Source organism: Delphinapterus leucas, chromosome 6 (genome assembly GCF_059928025.1).
Source record: "Delphinapterus leucas isolate spDelLeu-1000000601 "Yukka" chromosome 6, BTC_Dleu_Yukka2, whole genome shotgun sequence".
NCBI lineage: Eukaryota > Metazoa > Chordata > Mammalia > Artiodactyla > Monodontidae > Delphinapterus > Delphinapterus leucas.
Window position 1 is genome coordinate 113,064,557 of NC_143134.1, and position 27,791 is coordinate 113,092,347.

Sequence of the window (27,791 nt, forward strand, 5' to 3'; positions counted from 1 at the left end):
CAAAAGCTAATGATAAAATCCCATGTGTATATTAACTTGTCATCTAATAAACGTTGGCATCACATTTTGCTAAGTGATCTGAAATTTAAATATACCCATTTCTAAGTTGCTTTCTTGGGACACAGAAGAACCTTGGGGAAAAAAATGGAGAATAAAGAGAGTTTCATCAGAAATAAATTTGTCAAACAGGGAATAGCGTCCTGAATCTATCGGAATTCCCCTTTCCCCCCACAACTTACATGAGAACTATAAATATTAACCATAAGAACAAGACTCTGAAGAACAACTACAGAACCAAAGAGGAACCCGCAGGGCTGTTTGATGTCAGTATTCTGTTAATGATAACGTTCAGAAGAGATGAGTTGTGATCATCTGCTGCCAAGGGAAATACAAATGAAAATTCCGAAGAACCCACAGACGGCTTCAGAGTAGTCCCTCTTATCAGAAAAGTTTCCACTGGCATTGTGGAAAGGACTGTATTTTGGCATCTTTGCCAAAATATTTTTTTTCCCAGAAAGAAAAATGAATAGCAATAACAGTGTTTAGTGAGTGCCTGCTATATGTGTTGAGGTGCTGGCTAGGTTGAATAGGACATCACCCCAGCCTCTAAGAAGTTCACAGTCTAGTAGAGAAGATGGACATTTAAAATGCAGTGTGGTAAGTGCTATAATAACCATACATTTGTAATAAGTACCATAGAAGTACCGAGGAGAGAGAGAATCCTGGGGGAATAGAATATGTTTGGAGCCTCAGTGAAGAACACATTTTTCAGACAGAGAAGAGGGAAAAGCATGAGCAAAGACAGGCGGAATGACAACTTTTTTTTTTAATGCTAAAATGGTTTTTGCTTAACCTTACCACTCCTTGGCTACAGGAAGTGGCCTGGTGACAGCGTTATTTATAATAAAGAAAAATTGGAATTGAAGAGGAATGTTTGCATCATTCACTGCCCATCAGAATGCCACAGTGGAGTGTGGGTAGCATCTTCGAGGTTCCCATGTTCAAGTTCCTATAAGGCAACTATGACTCAAGAGTGACTACATTCATTTACACCTCATGTGTCTTTCCCCCCCCCAGGCTTATTCTGTGTATGATGAAGAAATTGGCTATTGCCAGGGCCAGTCATTTCTTGCTGCTGTTCTGCTTCTCCATGTGAGTAATTAGGTCTCTATGTATGACTTACACATGTCCTGCCTCAACTTATACTAGCCTTAGACTTGATCATGGTTTTTTATTTCCTTTGGCCAGGCTTTAGTGCATGAAGGTTAACTCCTATATCTGGAAACCTTTTCCTTAAATTAATACAGTGTCATCATGGGAGAGAAACATGGTAAAAAATAAATGACAGTGTTGAAAATTGGTACAGGGGTAGACTTTTTTTATTACTAGGGTGATTGGATAGACTTTAGTCTTGATTGAACCCTTTGGGGACATTTTATCTTCTCTAAAGTAGCCGCTGTCATCAGTCTTTGTTTTGAGATTTATGTATTGGGGTGGAAGGGAGGCAGAGAAGTTGGGTTGCTTTAGCACCATTTTATTCATTTGTTCATTCATTCAGCAAAGACCTTTACCCTCCATCTTACTGATATTTTTTTAAATCCACAGCAAAATTGAAAAAATGTTAAGGTGAACACTCATATACTCTTGACCTGATATATCAGTATTCTTCCACACTGCTTTCTCTGCATCTCTCTCTCTTTTCCTCTTTTTCACACACACACACACACACACACTTCTTTTTTTAATGGAAAAGAAATTTTTTGAAATTATCTTTGGAAAATAAGTAGCAGACATCAAGATACTCCACTCCTAAATACTTGTGCATGTATCTCCTGAGGACCTAACCAGAATATCACAGTCATATCTCAGAAATTCGACACTGATTCACAGTGTCTTACCCACAGTCCACATTCAGTTTTCCCTGTTTACTCAGTGAAGTCCTTACAGCTTTTTTTTCTAATCAAGATCAGTGAAGAATCAGGCATTGCATTTGGTTGTCATTTCATTTTATTCTTTTAATCTGAACTATTCCCTTTGCCTTTTTTGTATGTTCCATGCCATTGACAGTTTTGAAAAATTAAAGCAGATTGTCTTGTAAAACATCCCAGATTCTTGATTTGGCTGATCATTTTCCCATGATTCAAGTTAAAATGCTTGGCAAAAATACCACACAGGTGATGTTAGCAGAGAGTTTTTGAGCACCTGTTATGGTCTGAACTGTGCTTGTGATCAGGAGTGAATAATATAGTGTGGCCCTAGTCCTTGTGGATGCAGAGCTAGTGAAGCTGACTAGCTGTAGGCAAAAAAAGTCACACAAGTATATCATTGTTACTTTCAGTGGCGCTGTGAAGGTATAGTGAAACGTTTGATGCAAGATTATAACAAGGGAGCCTCATTTCGATTACACGCGTCTCTGGGAAGCTAACCTTTAAGGTGAACCCTGAGAAATGAGAAGGGATATCCATTCTCTTTTGTACTTTGCTGTATCATTTAACTTTTTTTTAACATTGTTATGAAAATAATAAAACTGTTTTGAAAACAAGAGAGTGGAGAGTAGAGCAGTCCTGGTAAAGAGAATAGTACAGTGTATAGAAGCCCTGAAATGGGGAAAAGTTGGCATCTGGAAGGAACTGAAAGAAAGGCAGTGTGACAGGAGCATCACGAGCCATAGGGAATAGGGGGAGGGAGCTAGAGAGGTCCACAAGACTAGCTTGAAGGAGGGCTGTGGAGACCAGGCCATGCAGTCTAGATTTTGTTTCTCTAAGAACAGGAAGCTTTTGAAGAGGTTTAAGCCATTTCGTGTAGGTTGTAATACAAGTAAAACAAAACTACTTTGCATCTTCTTACTGTGAGCCTAGCTTGTTGGTATTGGTAGGCATGCAAAAATGTGATAAAGCTATGACACTGATAAAGAAGTCAAGTTTTTTTTTCCCCCCAGCTTTGTTTACATCATAATTGACGAAAATTGTGTGTGTGTATATATAAGGTGTATAATGTGATGATTTGATATACTATACATTGTGAAATGATTCTCACAAGCTAATTAACACATCATCAAGAAGTCAAGTTTTAAGTTTTTGTTTTGTTGTTCTAATCAGACTTTATATCTCAGAGTCTCACAAGTCTATGTGGTTCGTCTTTGTTCTCAATTTTCGTGCAAGGACATTTATCCCCATTTAAGTGTCACAACCCTTTTAAAATGAGTTTCCCGATGAAATCCCCAATGTCTTGGTTTGAACTCTATGCTGCTTGCCATCGTGTTAGAATAAGTGCTTGTTTCAGAGTAAGGGCAGGTGTGCTGCCTAACATCAGAAATGCCACTCTGGGCAGACCAAGTCTCTCCCTCAGTGAGTGGAAGAGTGAAGTTGCCTGCCATGGTAAAGACCTCAAAGGTCTGGTCCTTTGCCCCAAATGCCCTTACCTTTCCAACAATAATTTTCTATCCTTTTCTCATTTATTACTTAGTCTGATTTGCTCTTTAGCTCTGCTTTATTCCCAGTTATTTCTTTGCTCAGCCCACCTCCATCATCTTGTTCGACAGAAGCCCACCCACCTTCTTGACATTTGGAAGGCTTGCTACAGTCATGTCATGCCTTAAATAATATTTCCAGCGCTCTTTTTCTATTTTGAAAACTAGACATTTTGCCCGGTTCTCAGGGAGATATTTTTCCATAAAGCTGTGGAAGATGTATAAGTGAGTAACATCTGTAAATAGAAGTGAAGTAAAGGAGGTTTTTGTACTATTTTAAGTATTACTGCAGGCGTTACTGTAATACTTTAAACATTTCTTCAAACCTTAGAATACATAAAGTTCTTCTGTAACTAACCATGTTTTTAGTAACAGTGAGGAAGAAAAACATTTTTACTAAAATGAAATAACAGTTAAGGAGGTAAAATGATTTAACAAAGGTCTTATGATTTGGGAAAGATGAAACATACTCGAGTATAGACCTGTTCCTACTCAGTTCAAGTCCTGCCCTCCCTATGAAGCCTGTTCCTGGCTCCCTCAGGAAGACCCAGGCTTCTGTTCTTGTGTTCCCACTGGTCTTTCTAACTAGGCATTTTACAGCTATTGTATACTGGTTGTATGAGAGGCTCCTCAAGAACAGGAACAGTGTATGACATAGAGTAGGCATTGTTAAATATTTCTTGGTTGAATGAATGCATGTTACAAAACACAGCTGAGATCTGAGTTACTGCATATCACTAAATTTCCTGGTATTCAGATAGAGTTGAAGGATAAATTTAATATACTGAGGAAACTTCTGTATATGTTTTTGATCCCCCACCCCTTCCCTCTTTGCCTGTCTGTTACAGATGCCTGAGGAACAGGCATTCAGTGTTCTGGTCAAGATCATGTTTGACTATGGTCTCAGGGAACTTTTCAAGCAAAACTTTGAAGATTTGCATTGCAAATTTTACCAGTTGGAGCGCCTCATGCAGGTAAGTAGAGAATCCAGCTTTGCATTTGCCAGTAGGAATGCAAGACTGGGAAGAGCGGGATTGATGAAATGGTGCCAAGGAGCAGGGGCGATTTCTAGCCCTCCAGGGTTAAGGACAGGTTTTAGGTTTTTCATTTCTCTCTATGTAACGATGATGCCACGATTAATACGGTGTTAACCCGACGGGTGTGAGCCGGGTTTTCAATCTCATAAACACCCAAAAGATCAGATGACTGTAGGAGCCTTTAACACAGCAAACTCAGTCAAGAAATATTCACCAAGGCTCTGAAGCTGACTGGTTAGAAATCTTATAACAAAAGTGAAACAAACTTTCCCAAACATTTCATAACTTGGAAAGAACAACTGTCCTTCCAAATATTTGTCACCATTTGGGGATTCCTCTTTAGAGCTACTTTGTGGACTGGAAACGAGAGCTGAGTGCCAGTTTAATACCAGATGATAAGTGTTCTTCTCAGCACTTTGGCAGTTTTTAGAAAAACACAAATATGTGACTTTTTTGGCCTATTTCTGGCAGATTTATGAACCTCCTGAGTGAGAGTTAAACAGCTGCATATGTGCCCAAGACTAATTAGTTTGCTATTTCAGGAATACATTCCTGACTTGTACAACCACTTCCTGGATATAAGCCTTGAAGCACACATGTATGCCTCCCAGTGGTTTCTTACGCTCTTCACTGCAAAATTCCCTCTCTACATGGTCTTCCATATCATCGACCTGCTTTTATGTGAGGTACGTATCACACTTTGGCTTTTGTTTGTAGTGTCCTTCCTGTGTCACCTCTGTTAAAACAGAATTTGTTCTTCTCAGTTATTTTATTTCATTGCTGGAAAATCCAGGTTTAAGTTACTCTTCCTTGGGCTGATGCTAATAATCATGTTTTGTCAAAGGTGCTCTCTGCTAAAAAAAAGCACATTTGTATTAGGTTTGGCTGCATTGAAGAAATCCAAAATAACAGTGACTAAATAAAGTAGAGGTTTATTTTTCTTTCCCATGTAAAAGAAATCAGAAGGTTGGCAGTAACCTACCTTCCTCAGAGTGCAACTCTGTTCCATATGGCTGACTAGAGCTCTAGCCACTGTCTCTCTATATTTAAGCTAGGGGGTTTAGGGGTTCGGGGAGGTTGCATCCCCTCTTTTAAAAGACATTTCCTGGAATTTCCACCTGCATTTCTTCTTAACCCCTTATTGACCAAAAGTTAGGTACCTGACCATACCTAGCTTCTAAGGGGAGTTTTTTTTTTTATTTAAGCTGACTAGGAATTTGCTAAAACTTGGTCTGTTACTGAAAGAAAATAGGTATTATAGTAAATAACAATCTTTGCCTCAGCTTAGTTTTGGGTTTTAGGATGTGTGTGTGCCTAAGAAGAAAAAACTAACTTCAAAAATAATATATGTTTGTTATAGAAACTATAAGCAAAAAGATTTTAAAATACTTCTAATCCCAGTCTAGAGGGAAACTACTTTTAACATTTTGGTGTGTATTCTTTCTGCCTTTTCATATATGTGTATGTGTAATTTCTATATGGAACAGTTTTTTTCATATGGAATATTATGTAATAATGTATATTATGGTTTTATATCTATATAAAAATACATAAAAATACGATTATGCTATATATGCTATGTGGTAACCTCTTTTTATCTCATATACTTGACTATCTATAGACAGACACCTCCACATATATACCATCCTTATTTTTAATTATCCCATATTCAAAACATAAAAATCCACTAAGAAATTTGTATCTTCTATCTAGCTTGAAACATTATAAGAAACAGCATTTCAGATATACCATTATTCTTTTTTTTTTTTAAAGAAGATGTTGGGGGTAGGAGTTTATTAATTATTTTATTTTTGCTGTGTTGGGTCTTCGTTTCTGTGCAAGGGCTTTCTCTAGTTGTGGCAAGCTGGGGCCACTCTTTATCGCAGCGCGTGGGCCTCTCACTATTGCGGCCTCTCTTGTTGCGGAGCACAGGCTCCAGACACGCAGGCTCAGTAGTTGTGGCTCACGGGCCTAGTTGCTCCGCGGCATGGGGGATCCTCCCAGACCAGGGCACGAACCCATGTCCCTTGCATTAGCAGGCAGATTCTCAACCACTGCGCCACCAGGGAAGCCCCATTATTCTCTTTTTTTTTTTTTTTTTTTTTTGCGGTACGCGGGCCTCTCACTGTTGTGGCCTCTCCAGTTGTGGAGCACAGTCTCCAGACGCGCAGGCTCAGCGGCCATGGCTCACGGGCCCAGCCGCTCCGCGGCCTGTGGGATCTTCCCGGACCGGGGCACGAACCCGTGTCCCCTGCATTGGCAGGTGGACTCTCAACCACTGCGCCACCAGGGAAGCCCAGCCCCATTATTCTTAATTATTCTTATTCTTATTATTCTTAATTGATGCCAAGTATCCCCTTCTTTGGATATATCATAATTTATGTAACCAGTTCCTAATCTCAGACCTTTGTCTAGTTTTTCACTATTATAAACAGCCATTTGTTAAGTAGTTACTGTGGGCCTGGTGGCATGCTAAGTAACCTACATAAACTTTTCAACTAATTAGTTCAGAAAACCATTGGGAGACTATTTGTTATGGAACTTGAGGCCCAGAAACTTTAAAAGTTTAACACTGTCAGCAGATTTTAGGGCCTCGCCTGAGCTGTCCTTTGCCCCACTACTCCTAGAATGATTAGCTCAAGAAAGGCAGATTAGAGGGAACCCTGAGCAGATTCAGTTCTGGGACCTAGGGCTCATGGACAGAGTGATTGCTGTACTTGGAGTGAGCAGTATAGACTACAGGAAGAGCCACCAGGAGTTACTTCCCGAGAGATCACAATTTTATGACTCTAATGTTTTAGTTCGGAAGCATAGAATACTTTGAAAAGCATTCTTGAATTGCGAGAATAGCTCTACAAAAGCTCTTCTCTCAAAAAAATGGGAGACTGGGTCTACCTTAAGTGGTTTTTCAGTGGTTGCCCTGTAATTTTTTTCCCCAAGATATTTTCAAGATTCATTCCTTAAGTTTTTACAGTTTATCTAAAAATTGTGGGGTATTCTGAAGACAAACAGCTTTTGATAATCCATATATAAACACTGAAAATGTTTTCTGTGTTTTCTTTTAGGGAATAAGTGTTATTTTTAATGTCGCCCTTGGATTATTAAAGGTACAGTACACATTTATTTGTAAGCTGGGTTATCTGGTATTCCTTGTTCAGCACTTGCAATATCTTGGTCTTAATCTCACTCTGAACAGCCACTATGCTCTGGCATTGTCCCTGACAGTGGATATGTGCAAGGAGCTCTGCAAAGGCTACAAAGTATCTTCTGGGGATTATAAAGGTGCTGGGATTATTAAATCCTTCTTGGGCACCTTCATAGCAGAAAACTTTTTCTGTACATGGTTGTATTTTCTTCTTTCTTCAAGACTTCCAAAGATGACTTGCTATTGACAGACTTTGAAGGTGCGCTGAAGTTCTTCAGGGTTCAGCTTCCTAAGAGATATCGCTCAGAAGAAAATGCAAAAAAACTGATGGAATTAGCTTGCAACATGAAGGTAAAATCATTTTTGCGTTAATTTAGATTCCTTTGTTAATGTCTCACTCTTCCTGATCAAATTGTCAACATTTATAGTACATTAATAATAATGTTTTCTTTTGTATTGTATAATTTTCTAAATATTTTCATATATATTACAGCCTATGAATTAAATATCAGGTTTCATGATTTCTACTGTGCTGTCCTTTAACTTTCAGTATTTGTTGTTATGGTCAGAAATTCCCTAAAATGAAAGTAATAATACATGAAGGAAACTTATTCACTATTTATCACTTCCAGTGAAGCATTTATGATTTGTATCATTTTTTTAAGTTTAAAAAAAAAGAAGAATCTCCTTGTGTTCATGTTATAAAAGTTTTGTTTTTAAAGAAGAAAAAGTAATTGAGGGAGTTTAGTTTGGAATTTGAGAGGTGGAGGCAAATGGGAGACAGAATAAATAGCTGTATTGAGATGCTTATAGGGTGCATAAAAGACTGACTGTCATATTTACTCAGTGTGTCTCCAGAGGGTAGAATTGTGATCACTGTGTCAGGGGCAGATGTGGTAGGAGAGAAGCTTCACTATCTACTGAATTAGAGTACGGACTGGGAATCAGAGAGATCTGAATTCAAAGTTATTTCACCTATTTAAGGCACAATTTCCTCATCTGTAAAGTAATATTGGATTTCTGGTTCTGGTTATATGTCAGACTGAGCTAACTCAGGCTGCCCTTCTTTAAACATTTGGAGATGCTAAATAAAGTATAATCCAAGAAATGTTTAAATACCTGGATGAACTTGAAAGAAAAAAGAGAAATACCCAGGTGCCTTAAACAAAGTGGCTCAATGTATTGTGTGTGATAATAAAAGAGCATTCCAAGGGAATATAGAACCAGAGGTAGGTATTAGGATTTTACTACTCACGAAGACAAGACATGATTTGGGGCCTTCTGGAGGCCCCAGAATGAAACTGAAATCTCTGCATAAAGTTAGGACTTCGGAATGGCCACCCTGTTTGTAAAAGCAGGAATACAAAAACTACATATTAGCCTGATAAATAATAGGAATCATGATATAAAGTGAATGGGGGATTTGGCGGGGAGGGAAAGGAAATAGAACTTCTAGAAATTAAAATAATCATTAAAGTTATCATTCAATGTAAAATGTTACATCCTTCACAAGTATTATGGATAACATTTAATGATATTTTACCATGTGCTAGGTCCTGTGATTAAGTGTTTTTACGTGTGAGGATTAACTACAGTATATGTACAGTGCTTACCTTAGTGCCTGATAATTAGTAAGGGTTTAAGAAATAATGGCTACTACTATGATTATTTCCTCCCTGGTTTTTCAAGCAGAAACAAACTCTTTTCAGTAACATATACACCAGTGATGGGTTTGCGCACAGCACACAGCCGAATGAGCTCTGAGCTTCTTGGAGTTGCTTTCTATCCCAACCTGGTTTAGCATACAGAAGGATGCTGACTCTTACTTATGATTTCTTCCCCTCCAAAACCTGCTTCTTCCTCAGTGTCCCCATCTCCAGTTTGTGGGACCTCATTGCTCAGGCCTGAAAACTTGGTACCATCCTCTTCTGTTCTTTCTTTCACACTTAACATCTTCATATTCCACATCCAAGCCCTATCATCAAAATATATCCTGAATCTGATCACTTCTCAACCCTTTCATCACCAATGCCCAAGTCTAACCATCTCATCACTTCTCTTCTGGAATATTGCAGTCGATTCCTTGGTCCTTCTGTTTCCACAGTGATTTCCTCCCAGACTCTTTTTGATCTCATCTCTCCCTTGCTTAAAACACTAATGGCTTCTTATCTCAGAATAAAACTTAGGTTCTTGCCTTGGCCTGCAAGGCCTGGCACCATCTCACCTCTGACAGTGTGATTTCAACTACTACTACTTTTCCCCCTTACACTTTTCCACTTCAGACACCCTGGCCTCCTTGCTGTTCTCAGACATGCTGAGCATGTTCCCTCCTCAGGCCTTTGTGCTGGCTGGTCTCTCTGCCTGTAATGTTGTTCTCCTTGCTGTCCACATGGCTTCACCCTCACCTCATTCAGTCTTAGGCTCGATGATCATGTCATCAGAGAGGACTTCTCTGATTACAGTGTCTAAAGTAGCAGCTCCCCCCAACTCTTTACACCCTATCTCCTTATCCTGTCATATTTTCTTCATGTCACTTATTGATACTTAACATTATTTTATATGTTTGACTATTATCTGCGTGCCCCCTGTCCCCATGCTGGAATTAAGCCTGTGACAGAGGGGACTTTATCTCGTTTGTTTATTGCTGAATTCCCAGCACAAGAACAGGATCTGACATGTAAATATTGGTTGAATGAGTGAATAAATGAATATTCTGTTGAGCTTCTTCCAAGTGTTTTACAAAGAAGAGTTAACATGGATTTGGGCAAGGCTTAAAAATAGCTTCTAGCTAAAGGTTTACCTTTTGGGTTTTCATTAGCTTGAAACACTTTAATAATAAATGGATTCTTTATTTCCAAAGTCCAGATGGGAGGTGTCTAATGTCTTTTTCCTTGCCTTTGCTTCCAAAGAATTAAGGTAGACAAGGCCGCACAGCACACGTTATTATTTGCTTAGATACGTAATTCCTTTTGGTCTTGGAGAGCCCTGCATGGCTAGGGTACACTTTGGATGATTTCTCCTACTTGCACATGGTTTCAGGTGAGAAAAATAGTAATTTTTCTTGAAATCGACTCATCACGGAAAGCCTACAGATTCACCAGGACATTAGAGAGTGAGCTTTTTCTGTTAAAAGGTGGGATATGGTGTGTACAGTTTAGTTAGTGATGATTAGTTTCACTCTGGCAGCTATACTTAACACCAAAAAATATTAAAGGAGATATAGGCAATAGTTGAGCCAATTATTGGCAAAGGACTTCAGTCACAGTGATAATTTGTCAGCTCAAAAATAAGAGAAATCATTGGCAAGCTCAGTTATGAGCCCTGCATTACGTAGACCGCATGATGGAGGAGGGCCTCAGTCAGCACAGAGAGTGCATAGTATCTTCTGGTTGTTTGGAGACCCTCTAGCCATGGAAAAGGGGACTCCTGCTAGGTGAATGCTTTGGAAACTAGCTTTTGAATTTCTTGGTGTAGAATTTAGAAAGGAACATTGGCCTTGTAACTCATTCGATCCCATTCCGTTATTTTTTAATTTAAAAAAAAAGTTGTGACTCAGTTTTCTCAGTTGTACTTCCTAATTAAGGTGGGACTAGGGAATGCTTTACCTCACATGCCAGTCCAGGAAACAGATACCTATTCTTGTTGTTGTCTTTTGTTGTGTTTTAGCAGTTACAGTGTTGTAATTTCCAGTATTTGTACAGATTTTATAAGAATCTCATTTGTTCCTCACAGTACCCTGTGAGGTGCAAAGGGCAAATCCAGTGTGGAAACTGAGGCTTATAGAAGCCAAGTGACTTACCCGGCTGACACTGACTGGGCAGTGACAAAAGCCCTGTTGGAACTCAGGCCTTCTGACTGAGTGCTCCCAAGGCTTTCCACCCTGTTGCATGGCCTCTTATTTCAGAAGGCGGCAAGAACCAAGTTTGGCGCGGCAGTATCTGCAATGGCCACAAGGTGGGTCTGTTGCCCAGAAAGGTCCACTGTCCTCTCGGTGCCTGCATCTTCCTTTTCTCCATCAATCTCTCCCAGTATCTGTCTTTACTTGCCTCTCCTTTTTTTTCCTCTCTCTCCTTTCTTCCCTTTTACTTCTCCCCTTCTTCTCCTTAATTTATTATGGGACCGAATTTTTTTTTTTATTTCTTACAGAGTTTTAGACCCCTGCTCTTAATCTAAAATTTAACAACATACATACATACATCAAAACTCATTTAGCCGTCTGTTGAATTTCTCTCCCTCCATGGGTCAGTGACCTGAGATGGAAAAGTTGTTTCCACTTGTGATATAAGATCTAAAAGGAATTTCACTTTAAATAGATTGTTCAGGAGATCGGGAATGGTCCTAGGAGCTCCACAGCCCTTTCATACCCATAACTGTGCCATGCATCATCTTTAGTGGAGGGAAATGGGGAAAAAATAATTAGGTCTTTTAAGTTTTGACTCAAGAAATATGTGAGAGCAACTGTTTCTTTGTGTGTCTATACAGGAATTTTGAGAACAAGTCTGATACGTGAGGCTGGTTTAGAAGCAGCAGGAACTATGCTAAAAGAGATGGCTCAGTGGGTTTCTTAGATCAAATCTGAATACTTGACCCTTTGGCTGTAGAATCCTGCCTGATGTGAAATGGAATTTCTGAACCATGGCTTCATTGGAATTTGTTATGTCAAACATAAAGTGAATATGCTAGGCTTCAAACTACCTGTAAGAAAAGATATTATTACAAAAACCAAATAGTAATATCTGTCAATTAATGTAATCCTAACCATTTGCTATTTGGAGAAACAGAAAACTCTTTGGCATTTGGGGATATTTGCCCTCAGGGCATGTTTTTATTCATGAGCCTAAAAGCAGCACTAGTTTGAACTTCTTTCTCTGCTCAAATCATTTGTGTAGTTAGTGTGGGTTTGGGTTTTAACTTCTGTGTTTGTAGTGACTTCATCAGTCTTTTTTCTTGATATGTTCACAGAAGCTTGTATAGTGTCTACACATAGTGAATTTATCCTTAGAGTGACCATATGAGGTCATTTTATGGATGTGTGTACTGAGGGTTAGAGAATTGAAGAAAACTCCCAAAGGGCACAAAGTTAGGGATGGAATTGAGATGAGATCCCAGGAATTTCAGACTCTAAAGTCAATGCTTATCATCATTGTGCTTTACTGTACCTGAGGGATTGAATGAATGGGACAAGAGCTACTTCTGTTGGTCCACTTTTGGTGATATTTGTCATGTAAAGATGGGTAACTCAGTCTCTATGTCAGTGTTGAAACTTATCTTTTGTACACTGTAGCTGAGTTCCATTTTCCTTATAACTAGACCCGGCTAGTTTTACAAGATATCTTTACTTGTTCCTACCTTTTGGAATTGGATTTCATGAGGAAGCTTCTGAGTGGGTTCTCTCTTTCTCTGCATTGAACCCTAAAGTTTGCTGGTTGTTGCAAGGGTAGCAGTGTTCACTACCTTCTTGTTTTATTTTAATGAGTTCCTCTCCCTTGGTCCTTATCTGCATGTGATTCCTCTGCTAATAATTTGCTTCTTGCATTTTAGAAAAATACTCTGATGGTAGAACAAGGATGCCTAATTCTATTTAGTAATCTTTGAGGGAGTGTGAGCCTGAACTGTTTGAATAAATTAAATAAAAAGGCTGAGAAATCAAGTAGAATGTTGATTTGTTTCAAGTGGCTATAAGTGCAGACCTTGGAGTCCCACAGACCTTGGCTCTCAAGCTGGCTCTGCCTCTGCTTTGTGACCTAAGGTAGGTTAGCACAGCAGGGTTGTAGAGAGAGAAATAAGACGATGCCTTTAAAGCAGTGGCTGCTCTTCTGATGATATTATCATCATCCTTCACACACCAGTGCTCTTTTGGCCCAGGCTGTTTTGATCTTCTCTGCCCAGGTATCTGCTTTCCTTAAGTCAGTTCAAGTCAACAAGCATTTGTAGATTGCCTTCTGTGCCAAGAATGTACTGGGCATGCTACAGAGATGGGTAAAAAACAAGAATCACCCCAGACTTGCATTCTTGTGCTGGCATTGCCGCTGAACAGTCTGGGTCCTTTACTTTAGACAAGTCACTTTACCTATCTAGGTCTCAGTTCCCCAGTACAATGAGGGTGATAATCCCTGCTGTACGCATCTCAGAAAGTCGTTTTGATGATTAAAGAAAATAGTAGATGTAGAGGTAGCTTGTTATCTTGAAACTTTTATGTAAATCTCAGGTTCTTGTAATCACTAACTGAAAAAGAACCATGGACTTGTGTCAGATTTCTTTATTTAGCAATGAGGACTTTGGGGTCAGGATCTCCTTAATGTACCAGACCTCTTCCTACCCACACACTCACCCACACAACATAACTCCAATCCTGCCACGCAGAGCTACTAACATTCAACCTCCCACCTGCACTGGACTTTCTGTGAGTCCAGCCCAGCAGGGATTCTTGACTTTTGCAGGAACTTTATTTTTTATTTATTTTAAAAATTTATTTATTTATTTTTGGCTGCATTGGGTCTTCGTTGCTGCACGCGGGCTTTCTCTAGTTGCGGCAAGAGGGGGCTACTCTTTGTTGCGGTGCGCGGGCTTCTCACTGCGGTGGCTTCTCTTGTTGCGGAGCATGGGATCTAGGTGCACGGGCTTCAGTAGTTGTGGCTCGCGGGCTCAGTAGTTGTGGCTTGTGGGCTCTAGAGCTCAGGCTCAGTAGTTGTGGCACACGGGCTTAGTTGCTCCGCGGCATGTGGGATCTTCCCGGACCAGGGATTGAACCCGTGTCCCCTGCATTGACAGGCGATTCTTAACCACTGCTCCACCAGGGAAGCCCCTTGCAGGGACTTTAAACCAAACTTCAGAATCAGCTCCTAATATTTCCTATCAGCAGCCTGTTTCCTACTCTTCTGTGTTAAATGGACTTTGTTTAAATGGCTCATTGTTTGCAGCACATGTTCAGAGAAGAAAAGCAGATAATAATAATGTTACAGCCACCCTTTATTAAAAAGACTTCACTGTGTGCCAGCCAGGTACTCTTCTTAGCTCTTTATGTGTTTTATATCATGTGATCCTCATAACAGTAGTTCTCATAAGGACTGTTGGGATTTTCACAGATGAGGACCCTGAGGCTGAGATAAGGCAGCTTGCCCTCAGTCACACAGTAAGTCATCTGCAGAGCCAGGACTCAAGCCTTGGTCTGTCCAAGTTCTTACTGGCCGACGGTACTACCTCACTCCCACCAAGGTCAGCAGCCACTCTCATTCTTTCTCCATCAGTGTGGGCCACGACATCCCTGCCTGTTCCACGGCCTGATCGGGGGCCAGCTTTCCCAGGGCAAGTAGCACATGTTTTAAGAGAGAACCTTATCCAATTCCTGTGACAGATTAATGATAAGTGAGTGACCAAAGGAAAGGTGTTTTAGACTAATTTTTACCTCTACCAAAATATCAAACTGGCATGTTCCAAGTCTCCACCTTCTCTCTAATTCAGGGTTTCTTAACCTGGGACTATGGATGGGCCTCAGGGAGCCCATGAGCCCTCTGAAATGGTGTGTAGAATGTTTTATAGCTGGGGGTGGGGTGGGGGTTAGCTTCTGTGCTTTTTTTGTGGGAACCATGGCTCTCAGGGGACATCCAAAGTGGTACTGTCTCTAACAGTGTTAAGAACCTTGTACTAATTGCAATGAGGTATAAAATTGGTTTTACCTAAATTACAAACTCAGCCTTAACCCAGGAAATTATTAGAATTTTTTCCTCCTTGAAAGTGTATTTAAACAGAACAGATTTCAAATTTAATCGTCTTTGAAGGCAAAAATACCTCTGTGTGTGAAGCCGTGATTTCCACAGCCTTCTGGTAGAAGTCAGCCAACAGCGGGTGTGATTCAGAGATCTGCGGCTGATTCCATAGCTTCTCTTCTTCTTGAATTCAGTTAAAATTTTAGTGGTAGAAGTAAGAGACAGGCAAAATGAACTGTGGGGACTATGTCTCTTCATTAAGTATTTTCATGCTTACTGTGTGCCAGGCATTAGGAATTTCACAGTGCATAAAGAGTTCCTGCCCTTGTGGAGTTTGCATATCCTGATCTGTGTACATCTTCGTATCATTAATGCTTAGCAAAGAACACTGCACATAGTGGGGCTCAACTATTGGACAAATAAATGTCCCTGCTTGCATCCTTATTGGGTTAAAAGGAAGGCCTTTGACTTTGATTTGTTCAACAGCTGACTGTTCCGATTATGTTCCAAGCATTGAGCTGGGCGCTAGAGGTATGGTGGTAAGCAAAACAGATGTGGCCTGTTTCCTAGTGGGAAGACAGTTAATCAAGTAAGCACATAAATAAATAATTGTGAACTTGGACAGGTGCCATGGAGGATTTGGCTTGACGCTATGAGAATATATAATGAAAGACCAAGCCTGATAGGGGGAAGAGAGTGTCAGGGAAGCATTCACTAAGAAGTGATGTGGAGGGACTTCCCTGGTGGCGCAGTGGTTAAGAATCCACCTGCCAATGCAGGAGACACAGGTTTGATTCTTGGTCTGGGAAGATCCCACATTGCCGCGGAGCAACTAAGCCCGTGCGCCACAACTACTGACCCTGCACTTTAGAGCCCGCGAGCCACAAGTACTGAAGCACACATGCCACAACTACTGAAGCCTGCGCACCTAGAGCCCGTGCTCCACAAAAAGAGAAGCCACTGCAATGAGAAGCCTACGCACCACAGTGAAGAGCAGCCGCCGCTCACTGCAACTAGAGAAAGCCCGCCAGGAACAAGCAACGAAGACCCAATGCAGCCAAAAAAAAAAAAAAAGTGATGTGGAGCTCTGATCTGAAAGGTGAAGAGGAGTGATCCAGGCACAGGGTTGCACAGGCAGAGGGACCAGGCTTGCAGTGTACGTTCGCTTTGGATGCCATTTCCATTTAGAAGACAGGTTGATGCAAAGGGGCGGGGCGGATGGTGGTGTGGGTTCCCTTCTCATTAATTGAGCAAGCATTTCTGGGCGCTCTCTGTGCATGCGCAGGGGACAACAGTGAGTGAGACGCAGTTCTGACCTGGAGAAGGCACTGATAATGGGACAGGCGGGCTGAGAGGTGCTGGTCTTTCCTGGGTGCAGCCTCATAAGGACACTTGAATTGCTGCTTTTGCTGCTGATACCTCTCGTTCCTCATTCAGGCATCAGTCTTTTTCACAGGGTCTCTGCCTCAGAGGCAACCTGAACTAGTTGACTCTGGTATGCAGCCACATGCTCCGGAAGTCAGGATCAGCTATGAACCCATTATAAGCAGTGTTATGTTTGTTTATTTTTTGTTTGTAATGGGGTTGGAGGCGGTGGGGTAAGGCATTCAAGGGAAAGAGAGGGAAGAAGAGAGAGACCGAGAAGTGAGGCTGAGAATTGGGAAGGCAAGTCCCAGCTGGGAAAGAAGTCAGAACTTTGGACCAGCAAGCTCTGCGTAGAGAAGTGAGCAGAGCTTTGTCTCAGAGAAGCCCAGGGTATGAGAATTGTTTTTAAACAGTGTTCACTTTGTTAGCTTAATTATAAATGTAATTCATGCTCAATGTAGAAAATGTGGAAGCATAGGAAACACAAAGAAATGCCCATATCCTATCACAGAACTGAAAGAACCAAATGAGATGACATGTGTGAAGGACCTGGCATGTCTGGGGCACTTATTACACACTAACTGCTGTTACAGTGTGAGGGAGAATCAACCCTTTTGCTCTGAGAATGAGACATTTATAATAAAGGCTAATGAAAGGTAGAAAAAATTATTTTGTAATTAGCCTTTTAAAATGTATGTTTATGAGAAAAATGTTAATTCTTCCTTACCCTAGCATGAGAATGACAAGTTGAAGAATCCTGAAGATTTGTGGGAATGTTTTGTAGGATTTGGTGTCAGTTCTCTTCTTTATAAAGCACGAGGGGAGCCTTGTATCCCTGTCCTTCCTTGTCATTTATACAGACTGACAGCAGAGAGTACTGGGAGGAAATGTTTGCTGCCCACAAGCCTCATTTAGTTTCTGTTCCTCTGCTATTGATCTGTTAGGATTGTTTATAAATTTACTGATCACAAAGTTGTTCATTTAAGTGCTTTGTGAATCACTTACACGCACGATAAACATTCACCCCAGCATTGGCCTTAAACCGCAGAAGATCTAGGTTTAGGGATGTCCGTTTCCAGCTTGTGGCCTCACCCCAGGTGTTTAGTGGGCATCTTTCTATAGACTGCAGCCAGGGCATAGTGCTGCACGGCTCCTAGCTGCCTCCCCTCGGGCAGCGGCCAAACTCCAGGAGCAAACTCTAATTGAGGCAGGCCTGTAAACGGCCCGACGGGGCCAGGTGTCCACAGAATCAGTTGGAGAGGAACGCCAGGCAGCTCGAGTAAGACAGAAAGGGAAGAATGGAGCAGGGATTGGAGATGCTGACATCAGCCTGCCGAAAACTTGGGCCTGTCCCATCCCCTTTCTATGGCTCAGTATTTTCTTCTGTAAACTAAGGAAGTTGGACTAGACTAGCTCTGTGATTCCTAGGAACTGGGGGCTAAAAGTCAGATTTGTGAGTCAGCAGTGTAGTAGTTTGTAGTGGTTGGTAAGAAAAAGCTTGAGAGAAAGAGGACAGTAGTTTAATGGGATGGAAGAGCAGCTAAATAGAACACTCAGCAGAACTGTGTGTTTAAGGGCAGAGAGAACTGTGCCTGTTTACAGGCAGCACAGAAGGTGCTAGTTGAAAGGAAAGTGGTAGATGGTAGGACAGTGAGGTAGCTACAGCTTGAACTTTGGATGACGCCTTGCGGCCTGGGCTCAGATCCTGAACCTGCTGGTCGCTAACTGAGTGACTTTGGTCAAGTCACGTAACTTCCTTATATCTCAGTTCTCTTGCCTCTAAAATGAGGATACTAATGCCGACCTTGTAGAGCTGTCATGAGGTCACAGAATGAAAGCACCTGCAGCAGTGCTGGTATGTGCTAAAGAAGTGGCCCATGAGGAGGAGGAGGAAGATGGACAGTCAGACCTAGAGCTCAGGTAGGAGGGGTTATCTGTTGGGTGCTCATTCTGACTACTGGTAAAAACTTCAGCAACCAGTTATCCCCAGCAGACCCATGGACATGATGGTAGTCATTGAGTAAGAATTTTAGGTCCTGGGCTCATGCGCAGGAAACACCACTTTCATAGTAACTTGGGATGCCCAGGTCAGCAGAGGTCTTGGTCTTCAGGGCAAGCCCTGAAAGCACCCACCCGTTGCTGATCCTTTTTTTTTTTTGGCGGTACGCGGGCCTCCCGCTGTTGTGGCCTCACCCGTTGTGGAGCACAGGCTCTGGACGCGCAGGCTCAGCGGCCATGGCTCACGGGCCTAGCAGCTCCGCGGCACGTGGGATCCTCCCGGACCAGGGCACGAACCCGTGTCCCCTGCATCGGCAGGCGGACTCTCAACCACTGCGCCACCAGGGAAGCCCCTCTGATACTTTTTAATTTGTGCTGTGCTTTATCCTACAGATTAGTCAGAAGAAGTTGAAAAAATATGAAAAAGAATATCACACCATGAGGGAACAGCAGGCCCAACAAGAAGACCCCATCGAGCGATTTGAGGTTTGTTTACGGCCTAGGTGATGTGAAGTGTTTTCAGCCTTTCATTTTACATAATTGTGCCTGTAACTAGCTTTAGTGAGTTCTTTTTAAAATTTAGTTTCACTATTTCTAGGTTCCAGTTTCAGTTTGAGTTTGCAAATGAGAAAGCAAGATTTGTTTTGCTTCAGACTAGCAGCCTAGTTTGTTACAGTTCGGTGGGCTTTTGTCACAGTTAATAAGAAGTAGCTGCTTGACAGTCACTTGAATTTAAGTATTTCTCTGTGGAGATAGAAAGTAAGCAGTCGTTGACTGGGCAGCACGTTAGGACCAGCCACATCTCCCGTGATTCCCGTAGGACTCAGCAATTAGTTTTGAGGGTTAACCTGAGAAGTTGTCATTTCCATCTGATTTTTATGTCTGTAACTGGTTTCTTTTTACCCATCAGCGGGAGAATAGGCGCCTACAAGAAGCTAACATGAGGTTGGAACAGGAAAATGATGACTTAGCCCATGAGCTGGTGACCAGTAAGATTGCACTGCGAAAGGACCTGGATAATGTAAGTCTGACTTGTCTGAAGGGATGATTATATTGAAACACTTCTCCCTTAATCAAGTGAAATCCTGGAATTTTAGTGTTTGTTGTTCTAGTTAGTGTTTCCCTCTTATGATCCACCTTGCTCTTGTCAGTACTGTTCCCTCCTCTCCTTCAGGATCATCCATGATCTCATTAAGGCCTCCTTACCGCATTCTTCTCTCATTATACAGCAAACCCTGAACGCCTTTCCAGACATTGATTGAAAGGTGTTTCTGGCTATTCTTATGTTATTGCAATTGGCAGTAGCATTTAATCACTATAATTTCCTTAACTTACCCCTAAGACAAGAACAGATTTTGTCATCCTGCACATCACGTGCCTGTTGGATAAGCATTGCCGGTTGTAATAAAGCTCAGTGCCTCCGCAGCTTGCAATTTCATCAGGAATTTCTGTTGGCAGATATTCTGTTTTTCTTTGCTTCTCCTAATCTTAAAAGGTTTGAGATGATGGCATTCCTGGCAGGGTGTTTGTCCAATTTCTATACTACAGGCTTCCCATAGTGCACTCTCTCATTCATGGTTTAGGTCAAGGTTGGCGAACGTTTTCTGTAAAGGGACAGATAGTAAATATTTTAGGCTTTGTGGGCCACATGGTCTCTGTTGCAACTATGTAACTCTGCCATTGGTGCCTACACAATAAATAAACGAATGCACATGGCTGCGTTCCAGTAAAACTTTATTTACGAGAATAGGTGGCAGGCTGGCTTTGGCGCTTGGACAAAGTTTGGCAGCACCTGACTTACGTTTCCCTTCAGGCTCCTGAGATTACTTTTCTGCTTGTTGATTTTCCTGAGGCTCTAGAGATAGGCTTAGGCTATTGAGGGTTTACAGGGGACTTAACATAATATATTGAACCCCTTAGGATCTGTGAACTTCACAAGGCCCTTGACAGCCACCAAACATGTATGAAAATATTGTGTACTACTGTATTTCTCTGACAGTCTTTGCTTTCATTAGATTCTCCAAGTGAGTCACATCGCAGGTGAAGAGGAAGAGAGATGGCAGTATCTACTGGTTCTTATTACTTCTCTTTAGAAATAGAATAATGGAGTAAAATTTTGAACAGGTCTGGATTCTACCATCAGCTACTCTACTTTCAAGCAGAGTGAAGTGTGGGGAGGTGGAATAATAGCTGTGTCCAAGAGTATAGTGAGAATTACGTGATTTGGTGTGTATGAAAGTGCAGGAATTAGGCACAGGCAGTGTTGTTTCACTCTCTTTGTCTGATTGTCAGCTATAAGTAGCTGCAGGTAACTGGGAAGACTCCTTTTTCCAGTTTTTCCAGGGAGGGTGTTGCAAGGCCATTAGCCCTCAGTAACCAGAACCTGGAGATCCCGTTGCTTTTTGGTTTACCACAGTCTCCTTAGGTTGGAGTTTCCTCCCTGTGGTGCAGGTTCCCAGCATACGCTCTGATCTTCTTTGTAGAAACACTATGAGAATCATTCCCTCACTGTTTAGGCATTTCTGCCAAGTGAGCGGAGGGAGGTGGGTGTACACTGAGCAGGGTAATTGCTGAAGCAAAAATCACAGTGTGCACCTGTGATGGCTCTTCTAGCAGCTGTAGGTCATGCAGAAAGGAAGTGAAAAAGAAAAGAAAATGGGTCCTGTACTAGAGCTTTGTATTCTACAATGAAATTATATTAAGAGGCAACTTAAGATAAAATTCCAGGCAGATTTTTAGTTTGAGCTGTTGCATTTGCCAGTCTGATGGGACCAGAAGTAACATTGATGCTCTCCTAGTTTAAGGTGGAAAATACACTTCGTAGGTTCTTGAGGCCTGCCTCTAAAGAGGGTAAAAGCCTTTTTTTAAGTTGTCTTTCCCTGGCACAGTAGTCAAAGAGCTAGGTTACATTTCTGATATCGGAAGTGAGAAATAGTAAAAATAAGATGAATTCCCATTTACTCTATGATGATGTATGTGACAGGCACAGTGAGAAGCACTTTGTTAAACTCTAATATCTCTTATCCTTACCTCAGCCTTGTAACATGAGCCCCATTTATGGATAAGGATTTTTTAACAATAAAGAAACTTGAGACTTGAGAGAGGAAGGCACCCAGGAAGAAGCAGAGCCAGGAATGTAATTACCCAGGTGCATCTAATCGAAACACCCAGGCTTTTTCTGTAATGCCACACTGTCTCCAAAATAAATATGGAACAAGAAGCTATGGTTTGATGTCATAACTACATCAAAAATATACTGACACCTAACAGAACATTTCTTAAGCACTTACAGGGTTCTAGACACTGCTCCACGTGCTGTGTACTTACTGTCAAATCCTCCAAACAACCCTTGTGTAGAGGATACAGTTACGATCCCCATTTCACTGATGAGGCCAAAAGAGGTTAAATGTCTTACACAGTCACACTGTTAGTGGCAGAGCCCTTAGACTGCAGTCCAGCTGGCCTGCTGCTCTTAACTTGGCTCAGAGGAGCAGGAACCCTGTTGCCACTAGGGCTCAGGAATAGCAAACTGGGGTCCCATCGTCCAGCCATCGACGGTGCTGAGAAAACAGACCTTTTCACACTAAACGTTGAGTCCCTTTCCAAGTTAGTCTTCTCTCGTATCTTTTGAATCATCACGGAAAATCAGTTAGGTTCTGAAGTGAGGGCTGTGGGGTCCTCTCAGCGTGTTTTGGCTTCAGGGACTTAGATTTCTGAAAGAACTTCATCATGCCCTTTCACTCTTCCCTTTCTGCATCCCAGAGAAAAGCTCTCATATGTGGCTTACAGAATTTCCAGAACCCTCTTTGTATTTCCAACTGATTTTATTATCACTTTTGTTATTCCTCACCTGTCATTTCTGTTACTTGTCACAAAGCAGCTATGGAGAGATCCCCGGTCAGCTACTGAGTCCCTAGGTGACTCCATCCAAGCTTTCTCCTCTATGAAATGGGAGTAATGCGTGGACCTGACATTAAGGCATTGGTGCTAAAGGCTGAGAGGGAACCTATGGAAGGTACCTGGCACAGGGCTGATAGGACCCCACCTGAGTCCCCTCTGGCATGGTTGCTCTCTACATTGAGACAGTGTAATGTGAGAGTGATGGAAACAGACTCAGGAGCCCAACTCCTGGGATTTGAATTCTGGCTCCACTGCATTCTAGTTCTCTGAACTTGAGCAGGTTGCTAAACTTTCCCCACTGAATTACTTTGGTCTCTTTATCAAAAATCAATTGACCTGGGCTTCCCTGGTGGCGCAGTGGTTGAGAGTCCACCTGCTGATGCAGGGGACGCGGGTTCGTGCCCCGGTCCGGGAAGATCCCACATGCCACGGAGTGGCTGGTCCCGTGAGCCATGGTTGCTGAGCCTGCATGTCCGGAGCCCATGCTCCGCAACGGGAGAGGCCACAACAGTGAGAGGCCCGCGTACCGCAAAAAAAAAAAAAAAAAAAAATCAATTGACCTGTATGTATGGGTCTCCTTGATTCTGTATCTACTCCATTGATGTATACGTCTATCGTTAATGCCAGTACCACACTGTCATAATGACTCAGGTCATGGGAGTCTTCCAATTTTGTTGTTCTTTTTAAAAAATAATTTGGCTATTGTAAGTAATTTGCATTTCTATATAAATACTAGAATCAGTTTGTCAACTTCTAGAAATAAAAGCCTTCTGGGATTTTGAGTGGGGTTGTATTGAATCTGTAAATTAGCTTGGGGAGTGTATTAACATCTGAGCAGTGATTGAACCTTCCAATCCATGAATATGTTACAATTTTCATTTATTTAGGTCTTTTTCAATTTCAGCATTGTTTTCTTAGTTTTCAGTTTACAAGATTTGCACATATTTTAATCTGTTATTAAGGGTAATTTTTTCTTTCTTTTTTTAAATAAATTTATTTAATTTATTTATTTTTGGCTGTGTCATTGGGTCTTCATTGCTGCGTGTGGGCTTTCTTCTAGTTGCGGCGAGCGAGGGGTACTCTTCACTGCAGTGCGCAGGCTTCTCATTGTTGCAGATCACGGGCTCTAGGTGCATGTGCTTCAGTAGTTGTGACACGCGGGCCCAGTAGTTGTGGCTCGCAGGCTCTAGAGCGCAGGCTCAGTAGTTGTGGCGCACAGGCTTAGTTGCTCCATGGCATGTGGGATCTTCCCAGACCAGGGATCGAACCCGTGTCCCTTGAATTGGCAGGTGGATTCTTAACCACCGTGCCACCAGGGAAGTCCCAAGGGTAATTTGTTCCTAATTGCATTTTCCAATTATTTATTGCTAGTCTCTAGAAATACAGTTGATTACATGACCTTGTATCCTGTGACCTTGCTAAACCACTTACTATTCTTGTAGCTTTTTTGTTTATTTTTTAGGATTTTCCACATACACAATCATATCATCTCTGACTAAAGACAGTTTTACTTCTTTTCAAGTCATTCTGTCTTTTTTCCCTTGCCTTCCTGCACTGACTGGGACCTTCGGAACAATATTGGATGGTGAGAGTGGACCTCATCACCTTGTTCCAGTTAGCTGTAGGTTTTCCATAGATCAGGTTGAGGAAGTTCTCCTTTCTTCCTGTTTGCTGGGAGTTGTCATGAATGGGTGTTGAATTTGATCAAATGATCTTCCTGCATCTGTTGAGGTGATTATTTGCTATTTTTCCTAATTCTCTTAGTACAGTGAAGTGTAGACAAACTGATTTTTCAGTGTACACAAACATTGCATTCCTAGGAAACGTGGGGTTTCTTTTTTCTTTTAAGATTTTTATTTGTATTAAAGATTTTTGTGTTGCTAAGGAATATTTGTCTGGAGTTTCTTTAATGTTTTTGTCTGGTTTTGATATCAGGGAAATGCTAGCCTTCTAAAATGAACTGGGAGTTGTTCCCTCCTATTTTTTAAGGACTTTTTGTGGGATTGTTCCTTGATTTAAATCTTTAATTCCGTAATGAAAGCACGTGGGCCTGGAGTTTTCTTAGCAAGAAAAAAAATTTTTTTTTTTCTTGCTGCGTTGGGTCTTCGTTGCTGCGCGCAGGCTTTCTCTAGTTGTGGCGAGCGGGGGCTACTCTTCATTGCAGTGCACAGGCTTCTCGTTGTGGTGGCTTCTCTTGTTGCGGAGCACGGGCTCTAGGCATGGGCTTCAGTAGTTGTGGCGCACGGGCTTAGTTGCTCCGCAGCATGTGGGATCTTCCCAGACCAGGGATTGAGGCCGTGTTCCCTGCATTGGCAGGCGGATTCTTAACCACTGCGCCACCAGGGAAGTCCAGCAGGAAATTATTTAATTATGATTTCAGATATGGAGCTATTCAAATTTTCTAATTCTTCATGTGTACATTTTTATACTTTGTGCCTTTCAAGTGATTTATCCATTTCATCTTAGTTGTCAAATATATAGGCACAGAGTCGTTGATATTCCCTTATTCTTTTAATGTTTATAGGATGGATTTGTTGAAGTCTTCTCTCTTTCATTACTGATATGGGTAATTTGTATCTTTTCCCTTTTTTCCTTAATCAGTCTACTAACTAGAAGTCTATCAATTGTGTTGATCTCTTTAAAACCAAGCTTTTGGTTTTGTTGATTTCTTTTTCTTTTATTGATTTCTGCTTTTTATTATCTCCTACTTTTCTTTTGGTTTAATTTGCTCTTTTTCTGGCTACTTAAAGAAGAAGCTTAGTCATTGATTTGGACCTTTCATCTTTTCTAAAATAAGCATTTAAAGTTATAAATCTCCCTGAAGCACTATTTCAGCTACATCTCACACATTCTGATGTGTCGTGTTTTTATTTTCATTCACTTCTTGTGATTGCTTCTTTGATCTCTGAGTTAATTAGTAGTGTGTTGTTTAATTTTTAACTATTAGGGATTTGTCCCGGAAATTTTTCTGTTGTTGATTTCTGACTTAATTCAGTTGTCATCAGGGTACATATTTTTTCTGATTTTATTGCTTTTAAAACATACTTATGCTTATTTTAGGGCCTTCCATATTGTCTGATGGGTGAATGTGCCACATGCTCTTGGAGAGTTTGTGTGTCCTGTTGTTGTCGGTGGGGCGTTCTGTCATGTCACTTCTGTCAAGTTGATTGACTTCCACGGATTTACTGCCTTTCTCTTTATTCTATCACTTACTGAGAGAACAGTGAGGAAATCTGTAACTGTGCACTTATCTATTTCTCCTTTCAGTTATGTCAGTTTTTTGTTTCCTGTAATTTGAATTTATGAATGCATTTCAGATTTAGTGCCTTCTGGAGTGACTCTTTTATTGTTATGAAATGTCCCTCTTTGTCCGTGGTTAATACTCTTTGTTCTGAGATCTACTTCGTCTGATGTTAATATAGCCATTCCGACTTTCATGGTATTTCATGGTATATCCTTTTCCATACTTTTACTTTTAACATATCTGTGTCTTTATATTTAAAATGGGGTTTTGTAGCCAGCATATAGTTGGATCTTGCTTTTTGAAATTTAGTCTGATAATCTCCTTCTTTTAATTGGAATGTTTAGACCAGTTACATTTAATGTAATTATTTATATGGTATATTTAACTCTACCACCTTGCTGTTTGTTCTCCATTTGTTGTATTTGCTTTTTCTTTCTTTTTTCCCCTTTTCTGCCTTCTTTGGTTTAATTGGGTATTTTCATGATTTCATTTTATCTCCTTTACTGCCTTATTCGCAGTTCTGGAGCGCTCAGATCTCCAGAGCTCTACTCCACAGGTTCCAGCCACCTCAGCATCTCTGACCCCCTACCTCTGCCTCCTGAACCCTTTGAGGCACATGCTCTGTTTGGAACCCCTCACCCTGCTCCTTGGTCCAGAAGTGCCTCTAGGCAGAAAGCCAGAATGGTAGTAGGACCTTGCTTGTTTCCCTTCTCCCAGGAACCACAATTCTGCATTTGTTTTTAGTGTCAGCAAACAGTAGTTTTATGTATTTCGTCCAGTGTTTTGTTTACAGTGAGAGGGTAAATCTGGTCCTGGTTAGTCCTTTATGACCAGAAGCGGAAGTCTGGATTTGTGTTTATCGCCAGATGTTCCCTCCTTATGTGCTTATGTAAGTAGAATGACTGTGCAGCAAGTGTGGTGCCATAAGAGGACCCTGGTTGGTCAGTCCAGTGGCCTATGTGCACCTTCCTATTGACACAGCCTTGAGAGTCAGCTCTTGGAGTGATGGCACAAATGCTGGGCTTAATGTTGAGAGACCTTGTTTCGGATTCCAGCTCTGCTACATGCATTGTGCAAGCTTGGGGAAATCACTTCCCCATCTATATTTTTTTCTAAACTGGGTAATCAGGATGGGCAAGGAAGACTCTTGAGTCCATGACCTGGCTGTCCCGTACTTCTTAGAACCAGTCTTATCTACCATGGAAGTGATGGTGAGTAACTGAGAGAATATAAGTATGTGCTACAGGTTCCAAAGTACTGTTCAGAAGATGTTAACTGGGTCCAGGGGAGAGAAGGGAGAGGTAACAGGATGTTCTGTTGATTAAAGTAAAACAGAATCTTTGACAGGACTTTATTCTTCTTTGTTATTTCCTCTTTTGTTTGATTCTTATTTCCATTTTGATTGCTACTGGGGTTTGAACTAGAGGTGATTATAAGCCACTCACCAGAAAGGACAGGCCTTAACTCCAGGACCCCATTTAATTGCACGCATATGCAAGTAACTAATGGCCTTTTGAGTTGCATATCATGCCATTCTCAGTTCTCCATTTAAGGCCCCAGCCACCTGGAACCTATGCCTCCCAAAGAAAGTACGTCAGAAGATGTGGTGTCGTAGAAAGCAGAGGGGCTCAGCTATACCACTTTAGCTAGGTGACATCTGAAATGCTCTTTAATTTCAGGGAAACCACCATCCATTGTCAAAGGAGGTTGGATATAAGGAGCTGGCAAAGACCCTCTATATCTAGCACTCTGTAACTAGGAGCTTCCATCTCCTTTCCTTGACTGCCTTCTAACATGCTACAGTCTCTCATTCTTCAGTTATCCTTGGACTCTCCAGTGTCAGGGACTGTATTTGTCAGGTACAGGTGTATCATTTTCACTTGGACCCAAAGATCTGCCCACCAGACCTTTGCATGCTTTAGAAAAA

General features: G+C 41.4%; 1 protein-coding gene across 9 annotated transcripts in view; it reads left to right on the top strand.

Moving 5' to 3' along the window:
- The window catches only part of RABGAP1 (RAB GTPase activating protein 1), a 151,454-nt gene that overhangs the window by 115,587 nt on the left and 8,076 nt on the right, over positions 1–27,791 (top strand). For all 9 annotated transcript variants that reach the window (XM_022578778.3, XM_089913715.1, XM_089913718.1 and 6 more), the window contains 7 exons: positions 1,078–1,152; positions 4,318–4,443; positions 5,049–5,192; positions 7,572–7,613; positions 7,874–8,002; positions 19,114–19,206; positions 19,631–19,741. In XM_022578778.3, the coding sequence (XP_022434486.1) occupies positions 1,078–1,152; positions 4,318–4,443; positions 5,049–5,192; positions 7,572–7,613; positions 7,874–8,002; positions 19,114–19,206; positions 19,631–19,741 (720 nt within the window). The remainder of the gene's footprint in view (positions 1–1,077; positions 1,153–4,317; positions 4,444–5,048; positions 5,193–7,571; positions 7,614–7,873; positions 8,003–19,113; positions 19,207–19,630; positions 19,742–27,791) is intronic.